The sequence below is a fragment of the Cololabis saira genome, chromosome 1, assembly GCF_033807715.1.
Source record: "Cololabis saira isolate AMF1-May2022 chromosome 1, fColSai1.1, whole genome shotgun sequence".
In the NCBI taxonomy this organism is placed as follows: domain Eukaryota; kingdom Metazoa; phylum Chordata; class Actinopteri; order Beloniformes; family Belonidae; genus Cololabis; species Cololabis saira.
The window spans coordinates 2,246,195-2,268,909 of record NC_084587.1 but is presented as its reverse complement, the minus strand read 5'-3'; the positions used below and the strand labels follow the sequence as shown (position 1 = coordinate 2,268,909).

The window sequence follows — 22,715 nt, the reverse complement described above, 5'->3', positions numbered from 1 at the left end:
CGCGGCGCATCGCCCGTTACCGGGGATCAAACCGACAGATTTCGCTGAAAATCTCGGAGAGTGAAGCTGGTCCGACCTGGGACAGACCCCCGAGGACCCAGCTCCCAAACCACCCGGGAACCTGGATGATTTAACCCGGATCCGCGGCGCCACGGCGCCGCGTCCGACTGGCTGAAGGAAGCACCGCTCCAGCAGCGGAGAGAGCTGGTTGTGGGCGTGGTTTCAGCAGCGGAGGCTGAACCTATGGAAATGAGCGCCTATGGTGACGTCACGATAGGCGCAGATTCAGAATGGCTCAAAAAAAGGTCACGTGACACTGGGGGACTCTGTAAGGCGGGGGTCAGAGACCTTGCAGAAATTCATGGTATTTTGTCTCCCCTCTGCTGGCAGGGTGAGGGGAGACCACTTTATATATGTTAAAACAAGAAAAAACGTGTTTTTCATAATAGGTCCCCTTTAATGATTCATTTTTATTGAATGTGATGCTATAATTTTGTACTTAGTGATATACGGCATGTATTTTATGATCAACAAAGACCTTATTTATTCTGCTCATCATTACATGCATCTATCACCAGGTATTGAAACCCTACTGGACCACCCCCCTCCCGACCTCTGTTGCTATTAGGATGCCAGGTATGGACTTACTATGACTACTTCCTTCATCCATGCACGGTTATGTGTTTTATGTTTAAAACGATATAAATATATGTACTTTAACCTTATGCCAGGCATGGTCTTACTATGACTATTCTCCTCCTTCCCATGCACTGTTATTGTATGTTTTTAAAATAATCAAGGCTATTTATATTTCCCTCGGTATAGTACATGCATTGTAGTTTTACTTCTATTCGTTACTTGTCTGCTATTGTGTTGATATATACTTGTGGGTGTTCCTGTAGTGACAGAGGTGAGATTAATTTTACAGGCTCACAATTCAACTACTCACCGAGTCTGTCGGTACAACCCCTGGGCAGAGCTGCAAAAAAATCACCACTAGTTGACTACAGCTGCAGGTCCTCTTGCGACCCCCACTGACCCGGCCGGGGATTGGCTGTCCTAGCTAGAGTAGGCCATATATGTACCTGAAATGTTCTTTCTTTAAAAATCTCTGCTTGAGAAAGGTCCTGTGGACCGAAATGTTGTTTGTTTATTTACTCTATTAAAGTCTTTTGCAAGTGACTTAAGAGTGTGCGGGAGACCCCTTTTTTTCCTTTGTTCAATAAAAATAGGGTTGCCATGAAACTGTACTCATCCATAACTCAGTCCTTGCTCTTTTGATTTTATAGTATCTTGCTCTCCTTGTGCGTTTTGTTTGTTTTCGTTTCTTGTGTGAATCTGTTATCTTCACGATTGTTGCTGTAATTATTTCCTAATTTTATACCTTTTTCACCCTGCATTGATGGACAGAACTCCTCCAGACTGCTGCGTCCGTGCGCGCCGCCACATTCATCATTATATATATTATATATTCAGACGTAGACAGGTTTAAAAGTCTCTTGGGAAGGTCACGTGTTTGTGTTTTCTGCTGCTCAGTTCAAACTACTGACAATAAAATAAAGTGTTTGGATGATCAGCAGCAACAGAAAGAGCGAGGAGGAGCGGGAACGTGGACCTGAACACTGACCTGCAGACCAGCGGAGGAAGAGTCCGCTTTGGTCCTGCTGCTGGACTCCTGGTCCTGGTTCTGGTTCTGGTCCTGGTCCTGGTTCTGGTTCTGGTCCTGGTTCTGATCCCGGTCCATCTCCTCCAAACACGTGGCCACCACTCGTTGCCTGGTGGGAAATGTAGGATTATCGTACCGGAGCAGGGGCGTCGTGCCAAAAAGTGATTGCCTGCCAGAATCTGATTTCTAGCCGCGGGAGCGCGCACAGCAGCCCGTTGAGCGATAGCGCTAAAACGTCAGATTTTCAGATTATGAAGCTCAAGAATGAGATCAAGTCATATTTAGGAAGAAACAACCTTTCATTAACTGTATTTGGCCTTCAATCAATTTTTGAAGGTAAAAAGACCCATTTTCAGGGAAGAAATCAGATTCTGGCAGGAAATCACTTTTTGGCACGACAGGTCAATTGGGTATGAAGGTACGGCAGCCGCCACACCTCGGCTTCAGGGGAAAATGTAAATGTCTGTGTGGCAGGGTGGAGGAGCTGCAGCCACTCAGGCTGACGGGACACAGGTGTGTCCCATCAGCCTCTCCACCCTGCCAGCCTTGATAAGGAGGACTGGGAGACTGCAGCTGGGGAAGACTGAGGCTGGGTCTGCTGTGAAGGAGCTGAAGCACGCGTGTTGGTGGTGGATTAAATAAAAAAAGGGTTCTGCACTAAACTCCGTGTCCTCCTCTATCCTGTCGGTCGGGCCCCCGTGGCACTCACACTGCTACAGTCTGTTTTTTAAATACATTTATGGAATTACTCTGTGTCTATTTGTATTGATTATTCTATTATTTAATAGCTATAAAATAACTACAAATGCAAGTCAAAACAACATGATCGATTTCCCTAGCTGTTATCTTTCCCAACACTTGTATCCCCCTCATATCTGGAAATGTGATACACTATGTCCCAACTTTTCTATCAATCTCGTTTTTAGCGCGCTCTGCAGTGTCACTAACTTACAAAAATGAAAAGAAAGCAGGCAACCTCGCAATTTTTTTTTCCAAAAAAGAAGGCAAGTGATGGTCCAATGTTGCCCCAGTCAGGCTATTAACGAGGCTGTTAGCCACTGATGGATTAATTATGCAAGTTCATCTTAAGGTAAGATATCAAATCACCCTACCCTCAAATAAATCTGTTTAAGGGAAATATTTGACTTTTTTTACTCTCTTTCTCTCTTCTGCTCCCTCCCTCTCCTTCTTGCATTTGGACTTTAACTGTTTTGAGTTAAACTGGGATGTCCACGTTGATATTGTTGCACTGACATAGTGAATGAAGTGAACAGAGTGAGTTAAATTGCGTTTTCAGATCTGCTTTTTCTGCTCTCTAACTCTGCTGCTTGTCAGTACTGGAGTTGAGGGGGATGAGGGGGGATGGCATCCTCCCCTGAAATAAAAACGGTCCAAATCAACCCCCCTGAAATAAAAACGGTCCAAATCATCCCCCCCTGAAATAAAAACGGTCAAAATCATCCCCCCCCTGAAATAAAAACAGTCAAAATCATCCCCCCTGAAATAAAAACGGTCAAAATCATCCCGCCTGAAATAAAAACAGTCAAAATCATCTCCCCTGTAAAACCTCCACCCCCCCTTTCCATCCCTTATGTCATTTCATCAATGAATGTGGTTTTACTGCTATTTCAACATTTAGAGTCATCACCAGAAAAATAACTTTTGACAATTTTCACCTTTAAATAAGTAGGAAAATCTGCCAGTGGGACAAGATTTATCTTCTTATTACAAGCAAAAAAATCTTGTTCCACTGGCAGATTTTTCTACTTACTTTAATTGAAAATCTACTTGAAACAGGTGAAAATTGTTGTTTTTTCCAGTGATGAGTCTTGTTTTAAGTGTAATGAGATTTTTTTTACTAAAATGAGAAATTTTAACTAGAAATAAGACAAATATTCTTGTTAAGATTGTGAGTTTTTGCAGTGATCCATGTTACTTATCCTGTGAAGGACAGAGTCATATTGATAAGTTCAGAAAAGTGTTTTTTATTGTTGTGTTTTGATGTATTTGATGTAAGCCCAGTGGATATTTAAAGCTTACAGAAGGCTGCATTTAACTGCTGCTATGTCATTCCTGCAGTATTTCTGCAGCTGTTTTGGTCACTGCTATTATTTGTAATATATTATATTATTTATAATCAGCACAAATTATCTGTCCCCATATGATAAAATCCACCATCCCCCCTGATTTTATTTTACAACTCCAGTTCTGGCGCTTGCTGTCCGTGGTGCAGAAAACGGATGTGTATTTTGTAATCAACACGTTGTTAAAGTGTAGTGTTCATAGTTACGTTAGCAGGATGTGAGCGAGACTGCATTTGAAAAAGTTCACATGTTCTTGAGCACACAGATCAGCTACATAGCAGATTGTGTGATGAGTGTTTTCCGGGCATGTTGGTTGATACTAGTGATGGGATGAGCGGCACTGGTGCATCAGCACTGTGCCGAGAGCTCAAGAGGGAAACCTCGTATCGGTGCGTGTATTGCTTTAAGAAAGAATCACGTGACCGATACAGGAACTGTTTCGTTTGGATGTGCCGCGCCAAACTGTGTGTTTATCAGGAAACAAACTGTATCAACATGTCGTGGGTTTGTCAGATGGAGTTTTGCTTGATCATGGATCGTTCTAGGAAGTTTTCCCCGGTGTGGAATAATTTTGATCTGGTGACGCCAAACAAGGTAAATCTTTTTCTCCTTTATATACTATTTTTTACGGTGGCACATTGCACTCACTTTATCAGTTTATCAAGTGAATGACCTGTGATACATATGATAGTCAGTTAAAGAGCCTTACAGTTGCTTTATTCATGTTATCATGTAATTATGAGATCCTGATCTCGCAATCATGTCTATTTTTTTTTAACAATTGATTGCAATGTTCTGGTAAGAGGTTTGAATTGTTTTCAGATAAATTAACTTTTTATGTTATTGTAGGTGAAGTGTCGGCTCTGCTCCACAGAGCTGTCTTATATCAACAAGAGCACATCATCAATGCTGAGGCATTATAGAGCTCGGCATGACAATGAAGAATTGGCAGATACTCATGAGAGTACCCCAGGAATGTTGAAATTCTCTCTAAAAATTGTGCTAAAAAAAAAAAAATGCATGCAAACGGACAGGCTCCAGGCCTGGTATCGAACCTCCAACCCTCTTGCTGTGAGGCGACAGTGCTAACCACTACACCACCATGTCATCTTATATCTATTTGATATTGTTTGTAAAAATGAGAGTCCTTTTATTAAGCTTTTGACAAAATAGTTCCTTTTGGCTTGCAGTTCCTAACAAGCAAGCAGTGGATGAGGCAGTGGTCAATATGATCAAAGACTGTCAGCCACTCAGCTTTGTTGAGAATGAGGGATTCAGGAGCTCCTGAAGCTTATTGCACCCTCATATGCTCTACCAAGCAGGAAGGTATGTTTAAGAATTTTTATTATATGTTTGTACTAACTATATAAGTATATTTTATTGGTGTAACAGTATTTTATGGTTATTTTCAGACCATCAAGGACTTGGTGAGCCAGAGATACGAGGAGGAAAAGGAGAAAACCAAAAAGGACCTCCAGAGTGCCGTTGCAGTTACTTTAACAGCTGATATGTGGACGTCTATGAACATGGAGGCATATCTAGCTGTTACTGGCCACTATGTGGACAAAGAAAGCCATGAACTCCGTTCTTCAGTCTTGGCAGTGCAGCATTTTCCTCAGAAACACACTGCAGAAAACATTGCCACGGTGAAAAGGAGCCTCATGGAGGAGTGGGGCATAGCAGGAAAGGTCAGGTGTCTTGTCTCTGATGCAGCAGCAAACATGATTGCATGTGCTCGAATGCTGCAAATACGGCATACCATTTGTATCGCCCATTCCCTGAATTTAATTGTGAGAAAATCATGTGATCAAATCCCAACAATAACTGAAATACGCAACAAAACACGACACATTGTGACATACTTTCGATCGAGCGTGACTGCTAAAGAGAAGCTCACTCAAATACAGCAACAGCTGGGAACACCGGGCCATAAATTAATAAACGAGGTGCCAACACGATGGAACAGTACCTACCAAATGTTTGAAAGAAGGACTGAGCAGAAGGAGCCAGTCAGGGTGTCACTGGCCTCATTAAAACCTGACATCACTTCACTGACTCCAGAAGAATGTCAGATCATTGAAGAGATGCTCAGGGGTTTTGCTCCTTTTGACCAAGCTACAAGAGAACTGTCTGAGAAAAAAAGGGTCTCTGGGACGAAGGTCATTCCCATGATGAGAACGCTCCACATTGAGCTTCAACGTCAGGCCACCACAGTGACAAAAACAGCTGCTCAGCAACTGGCTGAAAACCTAAGGAAGCGGCTAACTGAAGCTATTTGCGGCATGGAATCTCTCAGTGTGATGACTCTGGCAACTCTGTTAGATCCCAGATTTAAAAAGAATGGATTTGTTAGTCAGCAAAAGGCGAGTGAAGCGGTGAAGAGACTGCAGTCAGAATGTGCAGAAGAAATGAGGAGCCAAGAGCCTGACCCAAGAGAAGAAGAGCCGAGCTCTTCACATGGGTCAGAACCCAGTTCAGGTATGAAAATACATTTCTGTGGCACTTTGTGATATGATATATCATGTGATAATAAAGTAATGATTAACTATTTTTTTAGGGCACAATCTCTGGAATACTCTGGACATGGAAGTTGCAGAGACCCAGAAGACGAGGAACGCAACAGCTGACTCCTTTATTGAAGTCCAACGCTACCTGGCAGAAACAAACATACCCAGAAACCAAGATCCTTTGCAGTATTGGAAATGGAACCAGAAAATATACCCACATCTTCATCAACTTGCACTTAAAACTCTCTGCTCACCATCATCGTCTGTATCATGCGAAAGAGTATTTTCCAAGGCTGGGGAGCTGGTGTGTAAGAGAAGAAATCACCTTGGAGCAAAGACACTCCAAAAACTTTTGTTTCTCAATAAAAATTCATGAACTAATCACTTATTTATCTTTTATTTCATATGATTTAACAGTTAAGTTGACAAATGTGCACATAAGTTAAAAAATTGTAACTCTGAATTTTTACTCTAATTTGCTATATTTTACATACCAACTCAGTTTTAGCATTTACACGAACAAGGAATGTCTTTACCTGCAATGATTTTATAACTACTGCAGGGGTCGCTATTGGGTGACCAACACAGTATCAATACAGTGCCGACACAGTTTGTTTAGTGTGTCAATACACTCCTTGAGGTATCATCGTCCCATCACTAATCAACACGTTGTTAAAGTGTAGTGTTCATAGTTACGTTAGCAGGATGTGAGCGAGACTGCATTTGAACAAGTTCTCATGTTCTCGAGCACACAGATCAGCTACATAGCAGATTGTGTGTTAGTATTTTCCGGGCATGTTGGTTGATACTGTAGTTCAGTTCTGGGACTCGTAACCTCGACACACCTTAGCTCTGACTGAACTGACGCCGCTGTACCGGAGACATAAATGTTGTATTTAGAGGGAAATGTTTTCCCCCCGACAGCGCTGTATTCACTCTGGTGTTTAATAGAGTCGAACAGAAACTCACCTCTTGGTTCGGACTGGATTCACGGAACCACGGCAGCTTCTTTTACTTCCGCATCTCTCGGGAGAAGCGTCTCGTTTCAGCCAATCAGAGTCGTTGTTTCGTTTCAGCCAATCAGAGTCGTTGTTTCGTTTCAGCCAATCAGAGTCGTTGTTTCGTTTCAGCCAATCAGAGTCGTTGTTTTGAGAAAACGCATTGACGCATTGATACCATCCATGATTGACACAAAAGCAGGATTGGAAAACACAATTTGTTGATTATCATTGCCAAAATTCCACATCCACAAATCCCAATTCTTACACAAAAAACCCTATTTTTTTTTAGTTTTCATTGTGAATTAAATCAGTATCTGGACTCTATTAAGTTTTCTACAAATTCAAAAGCAATCAAAACCATAAATGTATGTAAATGTTTTGGCTTTCTGTTATAATTTCATCCCCCCTGGTTGGTTATAATGTGTTGTGCTTTTTGTTTCGTTTTTTATTTCAGTAATACTCTTTATATGTTATAATTCAATGTGAAATTGCATGATGTGAAGTTTTGTTATCATTGTACTGTTTGCAAATGTTAAAAAAAAAGGATTGGAAAACACAATTGGTATTTTTTATAAGAGAACTTCTAATTTCTAACTTCTAATGTCTTGAATGTATTTACCGTTGAGTTATATGATTTTAATGGCAGTGAGGTGGGCAGAACAGCTGGTGAATGGTGGAGTATTGATCTGTTGTGATTCTGTGTCTGCGGTGAAGAGTGTTGGGATGGGGATGGATGTCCAAGGGGCAAAACGATCTGGTGTATGAGATTCTGATCTGAATCAGATGGTGAAAAGGAGGTGATGAAGTGGTGCTGATGTGGGTTCCAGCGCACTCAGGTATCCGGAATAATGAAAGAGCAGACATGTTGGCCAAGAAAGCAGTGGAAAAGGAGGGGGTGGATCTCAACATAAGCTTATCTAAGGGTGAAGGGGAAAGTATTGTGTGGAAACAGATCATTCTGGAGTGGGAGGAAGGAAATAAAGGGAGGCATCTGTTTTCAATAACTGGGAAAGTGACAGAATCAGTGAACACCGGAGGAGGAGGGAGGGGAAAGGAAGATGTCATTATTTCCAGGTTAAGAATTGGGCATACTGCTCTTAATAGTACTCTTTATATTATAGCTAAGCATCAAGATGGAGTGTGTTCTGAGTGTCAGCAGCCTGAGACAGTCAGTACGTGCACATGCAGCGATTCAAGGTGGTTGGAGATCTGATCAGATAATGACATGCAGAAGATTGGATCAACTTGTCTGATTACACATGCTGTTCTGAGATCAGACTGAATCAGATTGAATAAACCACTGTAACCAGAGCATGGCTGACTCCGTGACGCTAGGTGGCGCTGTACCCGAGGTAACCATGGTAACCATTTCAACAAAGAGCCACTTCCGGTTGACCTCCGCTTAACAACGAGGAAAGGAAAAAGTGCATTCTAAGGGCCAATCCCAATTCTCCTTCACTCGCCCTTCTTTTCTCCACTCGCACTTCTTTTCTTCCCTAACCCCTAAAAAAGAAGGGGGATATTTTAGGGCACTTGAGATCTAGGGCACTTGGCCCAGGTGCCTGTCCCAATTCTCCTACTCCCCCTCGTTTTCATCCCTAACCTGATCAGGAAGCAGAGAGCCAAAAGCTGTTTTAATTTCAGCTGTAGCGCTGTTAATATGGCACTTTATTAAGTTTTAATATTTTTTCAGGTATAAAGGTAACCTTAAGATCCGCAACCGGGGCTCAGTTTATCCAAATAACGCCTGTTAAGAAATTTGACCCGATGTTTTCGGAGATGAGAAGAGCCGCCGCCCCCGGGGAGCAGCAGCAGCTGTTACCATGGTAACAGCAGCCTCAGCTCACAGCCCGAGAAGAGACGTGTCCGCCGGGTCAAGCTGCTGCGTCAGCCCCGGGAGAGAAACTCTCTCTGGGACGCTGCTCTGTTGAGAATCACGCCGGCTGAAATAAATCATTTAGGAAGATGTTGGTTTAATAGATGAAATCTAACAGTTGTAGCTACACCTGTTAAGAAATTTGCTCCGAAATTTAGAGATTTCTGTCTGCCGGCTCCGGAGTTTATGCCGCGTTCCATTTACCTCGGAAATCGGAAGTGGGAACTGGGAATGGCAGCCATCTTGGAATGGTAACTCGGGGGTGGTGAAGACCCTCCCACTTTCCCAGTGGGAAACCCCACTTTGAGGGGCGTTCCAGTCGAAAATTCCGACTGGGGACTGGGAAATCCCCACTTCCGAGGATAAATGGAACGCGGCATTAGGTCCGAGTTAAATAGACGCAGCCTACGGCGTAGGGTACGGCGTATTTTGTTTTTTTTATGCCACAGTTTGCAGATTGATTGATTGTTGATGCGTGGGCTAACGTGTCTGCTGGGATTATTTTGCGAGCTTTTGCAAAAGCGTGCATTTCCGAGGCACCGCACGGCACGGAACGTGACTCTGACAGCGAGGAATTCGGACTGACACAGCTGATTTAGCGGAGCTCTTTAATGCAGAAACAGAGGATGAGACTTAATGGGTTTGATTAATGTAAAAACTGAAATAAAGTAGCCTACAATCAAACAAAGTTTTGCTCCCGCTGTATTTTTAAATACGCACACTCCTGTGCTTGTGTGTTCTTGTGTGTGTTCTTGTGTGTGTGCCGTTTCGGTCGGTGCGCCGTGTGTGTTTTAAATACAGAAATATGACACATAAGACTGAGGCTATGCCTTTTCACACGGCGCCCGTATGGTCGCGAAAATACAGTATTTATATATGAAATGTCAGAATAGGAAATATTTTGACGACACCCCTGAAGCAGTCACACGACACCCCAGGGAGCTACTACTGAGCAGCGTTGCGTCGTCTCCTTTCACTTCCGGGTGAATCCCCTCGCCCCGGGGGAAAACCTCACCCGGGGGAAATTCTCGAGCATGCGCAGACTGTAATATCCATGTCTCCGTACACATGGCATTAACAAGGCGGTTGCGACTGGCTTATCTAGGTGCTGCAAGCGGGTTGATGAATCCAGTCTGATCAGATTACTTGACTGACTTAAGGTGTTCACATGCAGTTTAAAAGTCAGTACGATGTGTGCAAATGATCTCCAACCAGTTTGAATCGCTGCATGTGCACGTACTGAGTGAGACATGCACTGATTTGCTGTAGGCAGAGGTGGCAAGTAACGACGTACAAATACTGCGTTACTTTACTGAAGTAGAAATGTTGGTTATCTATACTTCACTGGAGTCATTATTTTTCAGACGACTTTTTACTTTTACTCCTTACATTTTCACACAATTATCTTTACTTTTTACTCCTTACATTTCAAAAACAGGCTGGTTACTCTATTTCATTTCAGCCTTTAAAACAAAACTATCCAGTTAAATTGCTCCATCCGGATAGAGTGAATTTGGTTGTGGTTGTTTCAGATGTTCTTGTCCAGTTTTGTTCTTACATCCGTTCCCTCAGATTCCTGCAACTAAACTTGGATGTACATTCCAATAAAGGTTAGGATAAATGATAACATGAACATGAAGTTTGACTTTTTGCACCATTACAATACTTATAGGCAACTAGTCATCATATCTGCTGCTCTCTGAAACACATGTTAATGCTCAATAGTACACATATATGCTTCTTTAATATATTTATATTAACACATGTTAATGCTCAATAATACACATATATGCTTCTTTAATATATTTGCATTATACTAAGATACATTCATTTTCAATGGCTTTTGTCCTTAATGGCTTTTTCCCCCTTACATTATTTTTACTTTTATACTTTAAGTAGTTTTGAAACCAGTACTTTTATACTTTTACTTGAGTAAAAAACTTGAGTTGATACTTAAACTTCTGCAGGAGTATTTTTAAACTCTAGTATCTATACTTCTACCTGAGTAATGGATGTGAATACTGAAGAACCTCTGGCTGCAGGAGAAACCACAGAGAAAGAACTGAACTAGTGGCAGAGCTGCAAGAAATGGCCATGAAAGGAATAACAGTCAGAAGTATTTTGGAAGTGGGATCGAGTGGAAAGGGGAGGCGGACTTTATTTACATTTATGATTCTGGACTGATGAGGAGATAGTGTGAGTTTTTGAAAGATCCAGAAGATGGCAGCAGTGCAACTAATTGGATGCAAGCTGCCGTAAAACTCCAAAGAAGAGGAAGAAAAAGAAGGAAAAAAGGAAAAGAAGCTGCCGTGGTTCCGTGAATCCAGTCCGAACCAAGAGGTGAGTTTGTGTTCGACTCTATTAAACACTAGAGTGAATCCAGCGCTGTCGGGGGGAGAACATTCACCTCTAAATACAACATTTATGTCTCCGGGACGAGAATCCTACATTTACCAGCAGGAGACGGGTGGTGGACACGTGTTTGGAGGAGATGGACCAGGATCAGATCCAGGACCGAGACCACGATCAGAACCAGGACCAGGAGTCCAGCAGCAGGACCAAAGCGGACTCTTCCTCCGCGGGTCTGCAGGTCAGTGTTCAGCAGAGCCGGCCCGTGGTAAGGGTAAGGGCCCGTCCATCCAGGGGCCACAAATGGGGGAAGAAAAAAATGAACTTACACTATTCTTAAAACTAGTTGGTATTATGTGTTAATATGAAGATAATGAGCCCACATTAATTTAGCTGCATAGCAAAGCCTATTAAAGCCCCGTCAGCCCCGTTCAAGAACGCAATATGATGTAAATGCTTAATATGAGTTTGCCATCAACGATCACAGCAAACCAGTTTCAATTACACAACATACTGCAAAATCTCTTTTTAATACACACACACACACACACACACACACACACACACACACACACACACACACAAGTGTATTGTGCACCCAAACTGCAAAAAAACAAAAAACAACGACGTACAGGCCACGTCTCTCCCTCCCTCGCCCTCTCCATCTCTCTCTTAGTTTAGTTTAGTTTATTTTCGGTCATGACATAAAAAAAATAAATAAAAAACCAAGAGTAAAACTGACAACAAGAAAACGTTCAATTGTTCAAAGATAACATAACAAAACAAATAACAATAACAAATAAACAAATAACATCTAGACCGAAAAAGGGGTAGGCTGAAGCAAAGCTTATTATTTGCCTACCCTCAAAAAGATTAATTAAATTAATAAACTAAAAGCAAAAAGTAAGAGAAAGACTGCCCGTAAAACAAATTGCCTCTGTAGGGATAACAAACATTCCTCAAAAAATAAAAGATTTTTCAAATAAAGGTGCATCTACATGTCACCTTCATCCTTAAAAAATCAAAGCAAATCACCAATTAAATAAATAAATACCCAAATCAACATCAAGCCACTCATTAATTTAATATAAGGAAATCATCCTTCTTTTCAATGTTTTTTTAAATAAAGTTAAAGTTCTACATAATTTCAAATCTATATCTAATTTATTCCATACATCCACCGCTGCCACTGTAGCATCTTAGTTTGGTGTTGGTTCTGATTGTTGATTTTCTGTATATACTTTCCCCTCTGAGGTTGTAATGGCTTTGTCTTAAATTGAACATATTTTGGATACAGTCTGGCAGCATGTTATTGTTGATTTCTCTCATACAACGCATACACATAAAAATGTGAACGGTGAATCTCCAAATTTAATTTGACGAAATTAGACGGACCCAAACATTCCACATTTGCGTAATAATAAACGCCAAGGCTGGCGCCATGAAGTCAATTAAATGCATGTGTCACCTTTAGAAGAGTTGCACATCTTAATTTTCCTATTTCACCCTAGATCACACTTTGGGACGCCTTCTTTATATTTTAGCGTTATTTCCGCGTAGATAAGAGTGAGTTTGATGCTCCTTAACAAGTTTGGTCCGCGGATCAACATCAACCCAGCGAGTCCTTGCTCCCGGTGGCTGATTTATGGTTCCGCGTCACACCAACGCAGAACCGACGGCGTAGGCTACGCGGCGACGCACACCGCACCGCTACCCTACGCCGTCGATTTAACGCAGAACCATAATTCAGGCGAAGCTGCAGTCTGTCTGCGCTGATCCTGACACAGCGGGTCGGAGCGGATTTGGTCATGATGTTTAACCTGTGTTTTGTGATTAATAAGCACAGGTTTTAATTAAATGTAATTTACGAAGGATGATTTCAAGTTCAATAAGATAAGTAATCAATAAAATACAAAGTTTGGCACAAAGGCTTGGCCTGCTTGTGGGCGAGTGGAAGGGGGCACAATAACTCATTTGGGGGGGCATGGCCCGCGGATGACCCCCCCCATGACCCCGACCCTGGGGAAACGTTCCCTGTTCCGGAACAACTGCTCCAAACGGGACATTGATTGATTGATTGTAGGGCTGTTCGATTTTGCCCAAAAATAAAATCTCGATTTTTTTTTTTCTCTCAAAATCCGATTTTCGATTACGATTACGATTATTTTGTGAATTGACAAAAGGCAAAGAAATTATTTCAAATATGCTGTTTTTTTATTGAACATTTGCCCCATTGGGCTTTAAGTGCAAACTTTGCTCTTATTAAAGCAAAAATGAAAGAATAAAGTGCAAAACTCTGAATAATAAGTTGAAAAAAAGTTTTAAAAAATAAATATAATAAAATATAAAGTTTTATCTCTGAAAAAAAAATCAGCAAATCAGCACTTGCAAACATACAGTAAGTTATATTTACAATTAAATAAAACAAGACATTTTTTAATTAAACTAAACTGGGTCTTTGCATGCTAAATAATAATGCAACCCATGAAGGAGGTAGAGGTGTGTAATGTCAGTCATTACATTTGCTGTTCACATTTGCAAGTTTTTTGCAAGGAACACGAGCCGGTCTACCCGGTGGCATGTTAGTATATCACCATGGTTACAGCGCCCCCTCCTACACTAAAGAGCCTCTCCGATGGGGCACTTGTCGCAGGTATTGAGAAGTATTTCCATCAATCATTAATAGGCTATGTGTGCAGACAAGGTAAAATTTAAAATAAAAAAAAAAATTAAAAAAAAGTTAAAAATCGATTTTACAATTTTCACGTTTTAACATCGTTCTAATTACATAATCGCGATTACGATTTAAAATCGATTAATCGAACAGCCCTAATTGATTGAAGAATTTATTAGAAGAATTGCATAGGATCAGGTACAGTTTCATGACAGTACAGATTCGCTGATACAAAGTCAAGTAAAAGGCATTATTGCAAGAAAGCATTACACTTGTTTACATTGGAGAGACAGAGGTGAAAGCACCTTAGATTGCACCCCTGATCTGAGCAGAGGTGGTAGAGGAGCCAAAGATTGTACTCAAGTAAAAGTACTGTTACTTCAGAATAATATGACTCAAGTAGAAGTAAAAAGTAGTCATCCAAATAATTACTTGAGTAAAAGTAAAAAAGTACTTGGTGAAAAAACTACTCAAGTACTGAGTAACTGTTGAGTAACGTCTGATTAATTTTTTTTAAAACAACCATTCAAACAGACAAAAGTACAAAATAATCATCTTCAGGCAAATTAAATCAATAAAATAATAAAATAAAATAAATAAAAAAAAAGCTTAAATTAAAATAATCTTAAAGTAAATTCAAGTACTTTAATAAAATAAATAAAATAACAATAAAAAATAAATTAAGCACAAGCAGCACAAAATGTCAAGCCTTTGTACTTTTCTTTTTTAACCAGCAGAACTAGAACAAACATGAACTCATAGAAACTCTGTGTGTGTTTGAGTCTGTGTAAATGTGACAAAACATGCAAAAACAAACATTTTTCCCAAAGAATCACTCAGTGATGTCATGAGATTGACGCGTACGTGGATAAAAGGGATAAAAGAAAAGTAACGAACTCAACGTGGCCTAATGTAGCGGAGTAAGAGGAACAGTTTTTTCTTCACATATCTACTAAAGTAAAAGTAAAAAGCATAGCGATTCAAAACTACTCATAAAAGTACAAAATTTCCCAAAACTTACTCAAGTAAATGTAACGGAGTAAATGTAACTCGTTACTACCCACCTCTGGATCTGAGTCATAAGGAACAACTCTCTGTCATAGTGTCACAAGAAGACATACCAGACATTATTTTGTGGGTATTTAAATCTTATACTTTATGTAAGCTATTTATATTGTATTTTTCATATATTAATTTCATATTTTTTTGTATTTCTTTCTAATTCTAAAAGTATTTTGATTGAGCAATTGCTTTCTTTAAATAAAAGAATGTCCAAGATAAAGCTGTTCAGTTTTGTGAGTATATACACCAGCAGTGGAATTTACTGCCATGGAAGAGGGGCGCCACCTAAAATCTTGCCAAGGGCGGGGGGGGGGGTGCACAATGGCAGGTAGAAGTGATGCAGGAATTGCACAAACGTATGCATCAAGGCTCCATCTGGTGATGCATTTACTTACATAAGCCGGAAAAGACTTTCCGGAAAAACTTTCATTTCGTGAATGTGCAACTGATCGTGTGCAAAGCGTGTATTGTTAAACGTTGTGGCACGGTGGGATGCATGACGCATTCATCCTGCGTAATAGTGCAAGTATTAGGGCCAGAAAGGAGAAAAATAAAAAATAATATTTGAGGAGGAAGATTTTTTTTACGGAGCCCCTTTGGTGACATTTGAAAAAAATAAAATAATGCGTGGCCACGCATAACTCGTGGTTCCGTTTTTTTTTTTCATTATGCACTTCGAGAAAAAAGTTAAGGTCGAGAAAAATGTCGAAATGTATTTATACTTTATTCTCGAAATTTTGCCTTTATTCATGAAATTTCGCCTTTATTTATCGAAATTTCAACTTTATTCTTGAAATTGTATTTCAACATTATTCTTGAAATTTCGACTTTTTTCTTGAAATTATATTTCAACATTAATCTCGACATTTCGACTTTTTTCTCAACATTTCGACTTTTTTCCTCGAAGTGCACAATAAAAAATAAAAAATCTTCCCCTCAAATATTTTTTCTCCTGCATGGCTTTGATACACTTCCGTACAAATACAAAACGTAACGTTACCTCTGAATTCCGTTTCAGAATGGTTTTCTTCATTCTTTCTTCATCACAGGGCAGTGAAATGTGAACGAATGAAAATTGAAATTTGAAATGAAATTGCGCCTTCCAGTGCAGACACGTTGGTGCGCATGCGCATGGGCAAGTGAAAAGGCGGCTTCTTTGTTGCAGACGCGGTGGTGCACTTGCGCACGGGGAACGCATTTGTTTCAGGGTGTGAATAGCTCAGCTGATGGGAGCTTGCTATTTGTACCCTGGGTGCAAATAGTCACTCTGAATAAAAAAATGGGGATTCTTGTAAGGAATACAAAAAACAAAAAAACAAGGCGCTCTAAGAATTAAAAGGTGCATTTGAATAACAAAATATATTAATCATTTAAATTCACATAATGGAGCATAGAAAAAGGAGAGGAATTATTAAATTAGAATAACAAATAACGAGCAATGTCTAGACTTGTTTTACTTGCGTTTTTGTTTTCTACTCTTTTGAGACATGTGGAAAAAATCTTAAAATCGTTAATAAAACCCCAAAAGGAGGGTGTAATATATCAGACCATGAGGCAGCGTGAGGTAAACTGAATAAAGTTTTATTGACGATTGTCAGGTACCTGTAAACCATCATGCTATCAGTCTTACAGCACCACCTACTGGTGACTTCCAGTACAGCACACATACATGACATCTCCCTTTCTTTAGATTTGCTTGACAGCCAGATCAGGGCGGTTGTCAAATCTAGTTTTTATCATTTGCGGCAGTTGGCTAAAATAAGGCCAATTCTTTCAAGACAGCAGCTTGAAACAGTAATACATGCCTTTGTCACCACTCGGCTGGACTACTGCAACGCCCTTTATGTAGGGGTTAGTGCTTCTTCCATCTCCCGTCTCCAGATGGTCCAAAATGCTGCAGCACGCCTTTTAACTGGCACTCCCAAATATGAGCACATTTCCCCCATTTTAGCTTCCCTCCACTGGCTGCCCATACAGTCTCGGATTCATTTTAAAATTCTTTTATTTGCTTTTAAATCCTTGAATGGTTTTGCCCCGCCGTACCTCTTTGAGCTCCTACACCCTTATTCACCCCGTCACTCTCTCAGATCCGCTGATCAGCTGATCTACTGTAGTACTACAGTACTACAGTAGATCAGCTGATCAGCTGCTCCTGAGAGCCTAAGACTTAGAGGGAGCTCAGAGGGGACGGCGCCTTCGCTGTTGCAGCTCCAAAACTTTGGAACAACCTGCCTCAGCAAATCAAACAGGCCTCCTCTCTGTCTGTTTTTAAATCTCTTCTTAAAACCCACCTTTTCTCCTTGGCTTTTAACACTTAGCAAGACAGTTGAGTTTATTTTATCCTTTTATTATTTTTTTATTATTTTATCTTCTATTTTATCCTTATCAACTTATCATGATTGTTTTATTTATGTGCCCTGTGCTTTATGGTGTGTTGTCTTCCATTTGCCTGTCCAGCACTTTGGACCATGTTGGTGTTTTTAAAGTGCTTTATAAATAAAGTTGACTTCTCGGAGATTCCGCTTGCAATGAGATAAATCTCAAACTTTTGTATCCATACTCTCCAACTTTCTGCAAGATTGCCTTCTAAATTTAATGTCCCCGGAGGTCTTTGATGGTCCATCTTTCCGTCTTTTTAGTCAACTTCTGACACCATGTAATATATCAAACCTTGAGGCAGCGTGAGGTAAACTGAATAAAGTTTTATTGACGTCCGTCAGGTACCTGTAAACCATCATGCTATCAGTCTTACAGCACCACCTACTGGTGACTTCCAGTACAGCACACATACGTGACAGAGGGTTTACAATTTCTCCATTTGGCACAATGCATATGGTACTTACCCAGTAACAAAATTATATTAATAATAATAGAAACAGAAAATTCCAAATCACCCATGAAGAAAATAATTTGGCTTAATTCAAAAGGTGGAACATTTTTAATTTTAAGAGAAATCCAATTGTGAAATCCCTTTTTGCAGAAGGAACATTGATCTACCTCAAATTTAAATCTTTTTTTAAGAAATTCTGCCACAGGATAGACCTTATTCATAATTTTAAAATATACTTCTTTAACTTTAGGCAAAATAGGCCATTTAATAAATTTGGAATGCGCTTTGTTTAATGTGTTTATACTTACCATGCAAGAATCCTGTCGAATTATCCTTCTGCAATAATCATGGAACAATCTGGATATCCCTACCAATAACGCTACACAATCATTACAAACTGCTAACACGTATTTTTATATCGTCTTAAAGACGGGCTTTCTCAAATAATAAAGGATTTTAAAACAGTCGTACTACTTGGTCATTCAGCTTGATAAAAAATGTCAGTATTTTAGAAGTAGTCACCCACTAGACTACTTGTACATCCATCCATGTTTACTAGCAAACATCACATCAGGATCAAGAAATGGAGTGCTGTATGCATGTAGTGGAGAAAGATGGACCATCATTCCTTTAACAGTCATAGGATGGGAAAAAGTTATTGAGTCAGTGTTTTTATGGAAGGATCTTCAAACTAGAGTCTTGTAGCTGAGGAGGCAGAGAGAAGATTCAGCTTGGAAAGCCAGGAACCTGCTGCTATACCAGCTAACACTGGCTATCACTGCTACAGTCACTTTACCAACACAACAAAGATAAAGGCAGTTTTATTTCAAAAAGAGACTGTAAAAGAAGGTTGCTATCAAACACAAATACGAGTGTGAATTTAGATCTTGAACTTTGAATCTGCAGAGGAAACAAAGAATGGAAAATAAAGACAAATCACAGTATTTCACACATTTTTGAGAACCAAAGTTGTGTAACTCACTGTTACAAACTTTTAATCTTAACGATTAAGATGAGATGTGTGTGTGTATATATATATACCGTAGATGACCATTTAGTAGCCCGGGCGTTTAATATGCTAAATCCACTTGGACCCCAGGCGTTTATAAGAACCAGGCGGGTATTTGCACCAGGCTACAATTTATTTTTGCAATGAGCAGCACCAGACCATTACTTACAAAGAACATATGAGATCACCATAGTACCACTGGAACTAAAATTGTACACACTGTACACAACACAACACCTCACGACGAGCTCCCGATCACGAATCGTGAGCTCGCAAGAAAATCAAGCGTGTTGTAAATCCTGGTCGCTCCTCGTGAAGGAATCACAGTTGAAGCAGCTGCGACCCGAATTGACTCATCCTTTCACAGAGAGCATGTACAATCTCTGATGTTACGTCAAAAACTATTATTTGTAGTTTAAGTTTTGCAAATTCACATTACAAATCATGTTTTAATAGCAAAAAAAAAGAGCGCATTTCCACGTACGGTGCGTGTCGCCGCGTACCCTGCACCGTAGGTGTGCGTTGGTGTAACGCGGAACCATAAATCAGCCTTACGGCGTACCCTGCACCGTAGGCTCTGCGTTGGTGTAACGCGGAACCATAAATCAGCCTTTAGTGTGTGCGCTGTCTGCTGAACTCTTTTTTTCTCTTCTCACTTTGCTGGACGCCGGGTTCCTCCACTGAGACACAACTTTTGCGGTACGCGTTCTTTGTTGTGTCTAAAAATGATTCGCAGTGCACACACCCAATCAGAAACGGTACAGGTATTTTGGGATTTTAATATATAAAAAAATTAAATTATAAATAATAAAGAAGGCGGAGCAGAGCGGTGACAACCTTTGTGAGCGAGGAGCGGAAATTCTCGCCGCTCCACTCCGCTCACATGCTCTGATATACAAAGACAGTTTGTCTGTGTAACGGCGACACACGGAGCTGATCAGAGCAGTATGAACGATACTGTACACAATACAATGCAAATACACTTTTATTACCAAGTTATTACCGGTAGTCGCCCGGGCGTTTAATTGAACCGGCGTTTATTATGCCAAATGGGCTCGGACACCCGGCGGCTATTAGAGCACAGGCGCGTATTTGCGCGCGGGCGACTATTTGGTCATCTACGGCAGTGGTCCCCAACCCCCGGGCCGCAGCCCGGTACCGGGCTGTGGGTCATCTGGTACCGGGCCGCACAGAAAGAAAAAATTATTTCTGTAGCCCCGACTGATGATGGTTGACTCTCAAACTCATGGTTCACAATGTTTTTATTCCTTGGATGTAAATACTAGGGGTGCAACAGTTCAGGTAGCCCACGGTTCGGTTTCGGTTTCGGTTTTTAGGCCACGGTTTCGGTTCGGTTTCGGTTTAAGTTAAACCTAAATTATGGTTCTGGGTTAAATCGACGCAGAGCCTACGGCGTAGGGGTGCGCGCCGCCGCGTACCCTACGCCGTAGTCTCTGCGTTGGTGTAACGCAGAACCATAAATCAGCCTTTATGTGCATGAAGAGAGCTTTTTTTCCCAAAATTATCTGTTTATTTGTTTATTTGTTTGTTTGTTTATTTCTCTCATCACTTTTCAAAATGTAAATTACTATAATTCTTTATAGTCAACAGCCTCTTAATCTTGACAACTCAGTACAGTAAGTACATTTTACACTACTAAATACGTAAGGGATAATGCCCGACGAGGTGCATTATCAGAAATAAGGTACAATACAAAAATATTGTAAATTATTATAATTATAATTATTACAATATTACAAAATATTGTAGCTTGATCCTGATATGGGAGAGTTATGAAGTTGGGGAGATCAGCCTGAATTCTCTCGTCTCTCTGCCTGTCACAGTAATGCACGTGATGTCATGAAGGAGCCGGTGGTGGCAGAGGGAGGGAGGGCTGAACCTCAGGTTTTTTTTCAGGTGTTTTAATTTAATTATTGGGGGAGTTTTGCCCGAGACGTTAGAGTTGGAGTCTGCCTTTGTTTATGACTGTAAAGCTGTTCGTTTCCTTCCTGTAAATAAACCGGCCCGATCAGAGCCGTCTCCGCCGGTCAGTGTAACGTTTCCCTGACCAGGCGGAGACGGCTCTGATCTTCCACTAGCCGGTCTCAAGCAATGATTACAGACAGTAAAAGCTCTGTTAACTGTTTTCACTCCACCGTCGTTGTAACCAACAGCGAAACCGAAATGATGCCACCGGAGATTTGAATGAAGCCGGCGCTTCTTCAAACTTTTTTTTCTCAACTCCCCCGCTCCGTGTCTGCTCTGTGTGAGCGGGGAGTGGGCGGAGCTACGAGGGGGAGTGGGCGGAGCTACAGCAGTGACTCGCGGAGCGCTGTTCTGCAGCTGACAGGCACAAACACGCGGATTGTAAAGCATTAATGCAAAATTGATGGCGAAACCGAAAATCCGCGGCACACATGGGCGTATTGAACCGTGGAAGGAGAACCGAACGGTTCGGTTTTATACCGAGAACCGTTGCATCCCTAGTAAATACACTGCAAACACACCGTAAGAGCTATAAAGGAATAAAATAAAATAGAGTTAGTCTTTCTACATTCATATAAGTTTAATTAAACTTAAATACAGACCGACGCAGCTGCTCGTTCGGTCGGTAATAACAGCTACCGTTAACCACAATACATGAATAACCATGGCAACGAAGCTCAATACGTACATAAATACGGCATAAAATTTGCAAAGAAAACAAATCCTTATCAGCCAGGTGCTTTTTGTGTCATTTAGGCTCCACTTTAGCATTCCCGACAATAGTTTAGTCTTTCAGACACACTTTCTACTGCCGTTAAACTTTTATTTCGAAAGTCCGAAGCGCCGGATGTTTACAATGTCTCGGTGAGACGCCTTCAAAATAAAAGCACTAAATATCGGTCTCCTTAATATATAACAAATAAAATAAAAGCCTGGCTTTAAATAACGTTAATGAGACATAAAAACACATTTATAGAAATACTCATATTAAAAGTAATTTACAATTTCCATATGTTATTTTTTCGAAAATTATGTTTTATTATTATTATTATTATTATTATTATTATTATTATTATTATTATTATTATTATTATTATTATTATTATTATTATTATTAATATAGAGAAAATACCACAGTTTTTAATGCCAATCTTGTCATTTTAGTTTTTATCAACTAAACCTTTAGATTGGGCTGTGAAAATATTGTCAGACATTAAACCGGTCCGCGGTACAGAAAAGGATGGAGACCACTGATCTACGGTGTGTATATATATATATATTAATTAATTAAGGGCTGTCAAACGGTACATTTTTTAGTCGCACATTTATTCACACATTTTTTGCTGTTCTTAATTACCGTAAGGTATTTTAAAAAAGATGTTTTTAATACTGTTAACAAAATGAGAAAGGACAAATATGCTGCTTTATGCCAATGTTTATTCAACTTTCCACAAAAAAAAAGCTTTTGACCTGAATGTAACATTCCTTCATTGTTCATAAATACAAACACAATGTAGTCCCCAACTTTACACTTGTAAAGACTAACTTAAGATTCCTTGTTTTTTTTAAGCAGCTCAAAGTAAAACAATTAACCATATGCATCACAAACATTGTACAAGAAGTGCATTGGTCAGTAACATTTTCCATGTAATTATGTCTAACCTCATATGG

At 40.3% G+C, this 22,715-nt stretch overlaps 2 protein-coding genes across 2 annotated transcripts in view; one reads left to right on the top strand and one right to left on the bottom strand.

Moving 5' to 3' along the window:
• The window catches only part of LOC133449621 (zinc finger protein 239-like), a 75,968-nt gene extending 71,721 nt beyond the window's left edge, over positions 1-4,247 (bottom strand). Inside the window, exons 1-2 of the mRNA XM_061728782.1 lie at positions 4,237-4,247; positions 1,628-1,706 (exon numbers count right to left, since the gene is read on the bottom strand). Of these exons, the coding sequence (XP_061584766.1) occupies positions 1,628-1,706; positions 4,237-4,247 (90 nt within the window). The remainder of the gene's footprint in view (positions 1-1,627; positions 1,707-4,236) is intronic.
• Positions 4,248-4,281: 34 nt separating this feature from the next.
• Positions 4,282-22,715, top strand: part of LOC133449607 (zinc finger protein ZFP2-like) — a 31,441-nt gene continuing 13,007 nt past the window's right edge. The window contains exons 1-3 of the mRNA XM_061728781.1: positions 4,282-4,344; positions 5,163-5,438; positions 11,575-11,724. Of these exons, the coding sequence (XP_061584765.1) occupies positions 4,282-4,344; positions 5,163-5,438; positions 11,575-11,724 (489 nt within the window). The remainder of the gene's footprint in view (positions 4,345-5,162; positions 5,439-11,574; positions 11,725-22,715) is intronic.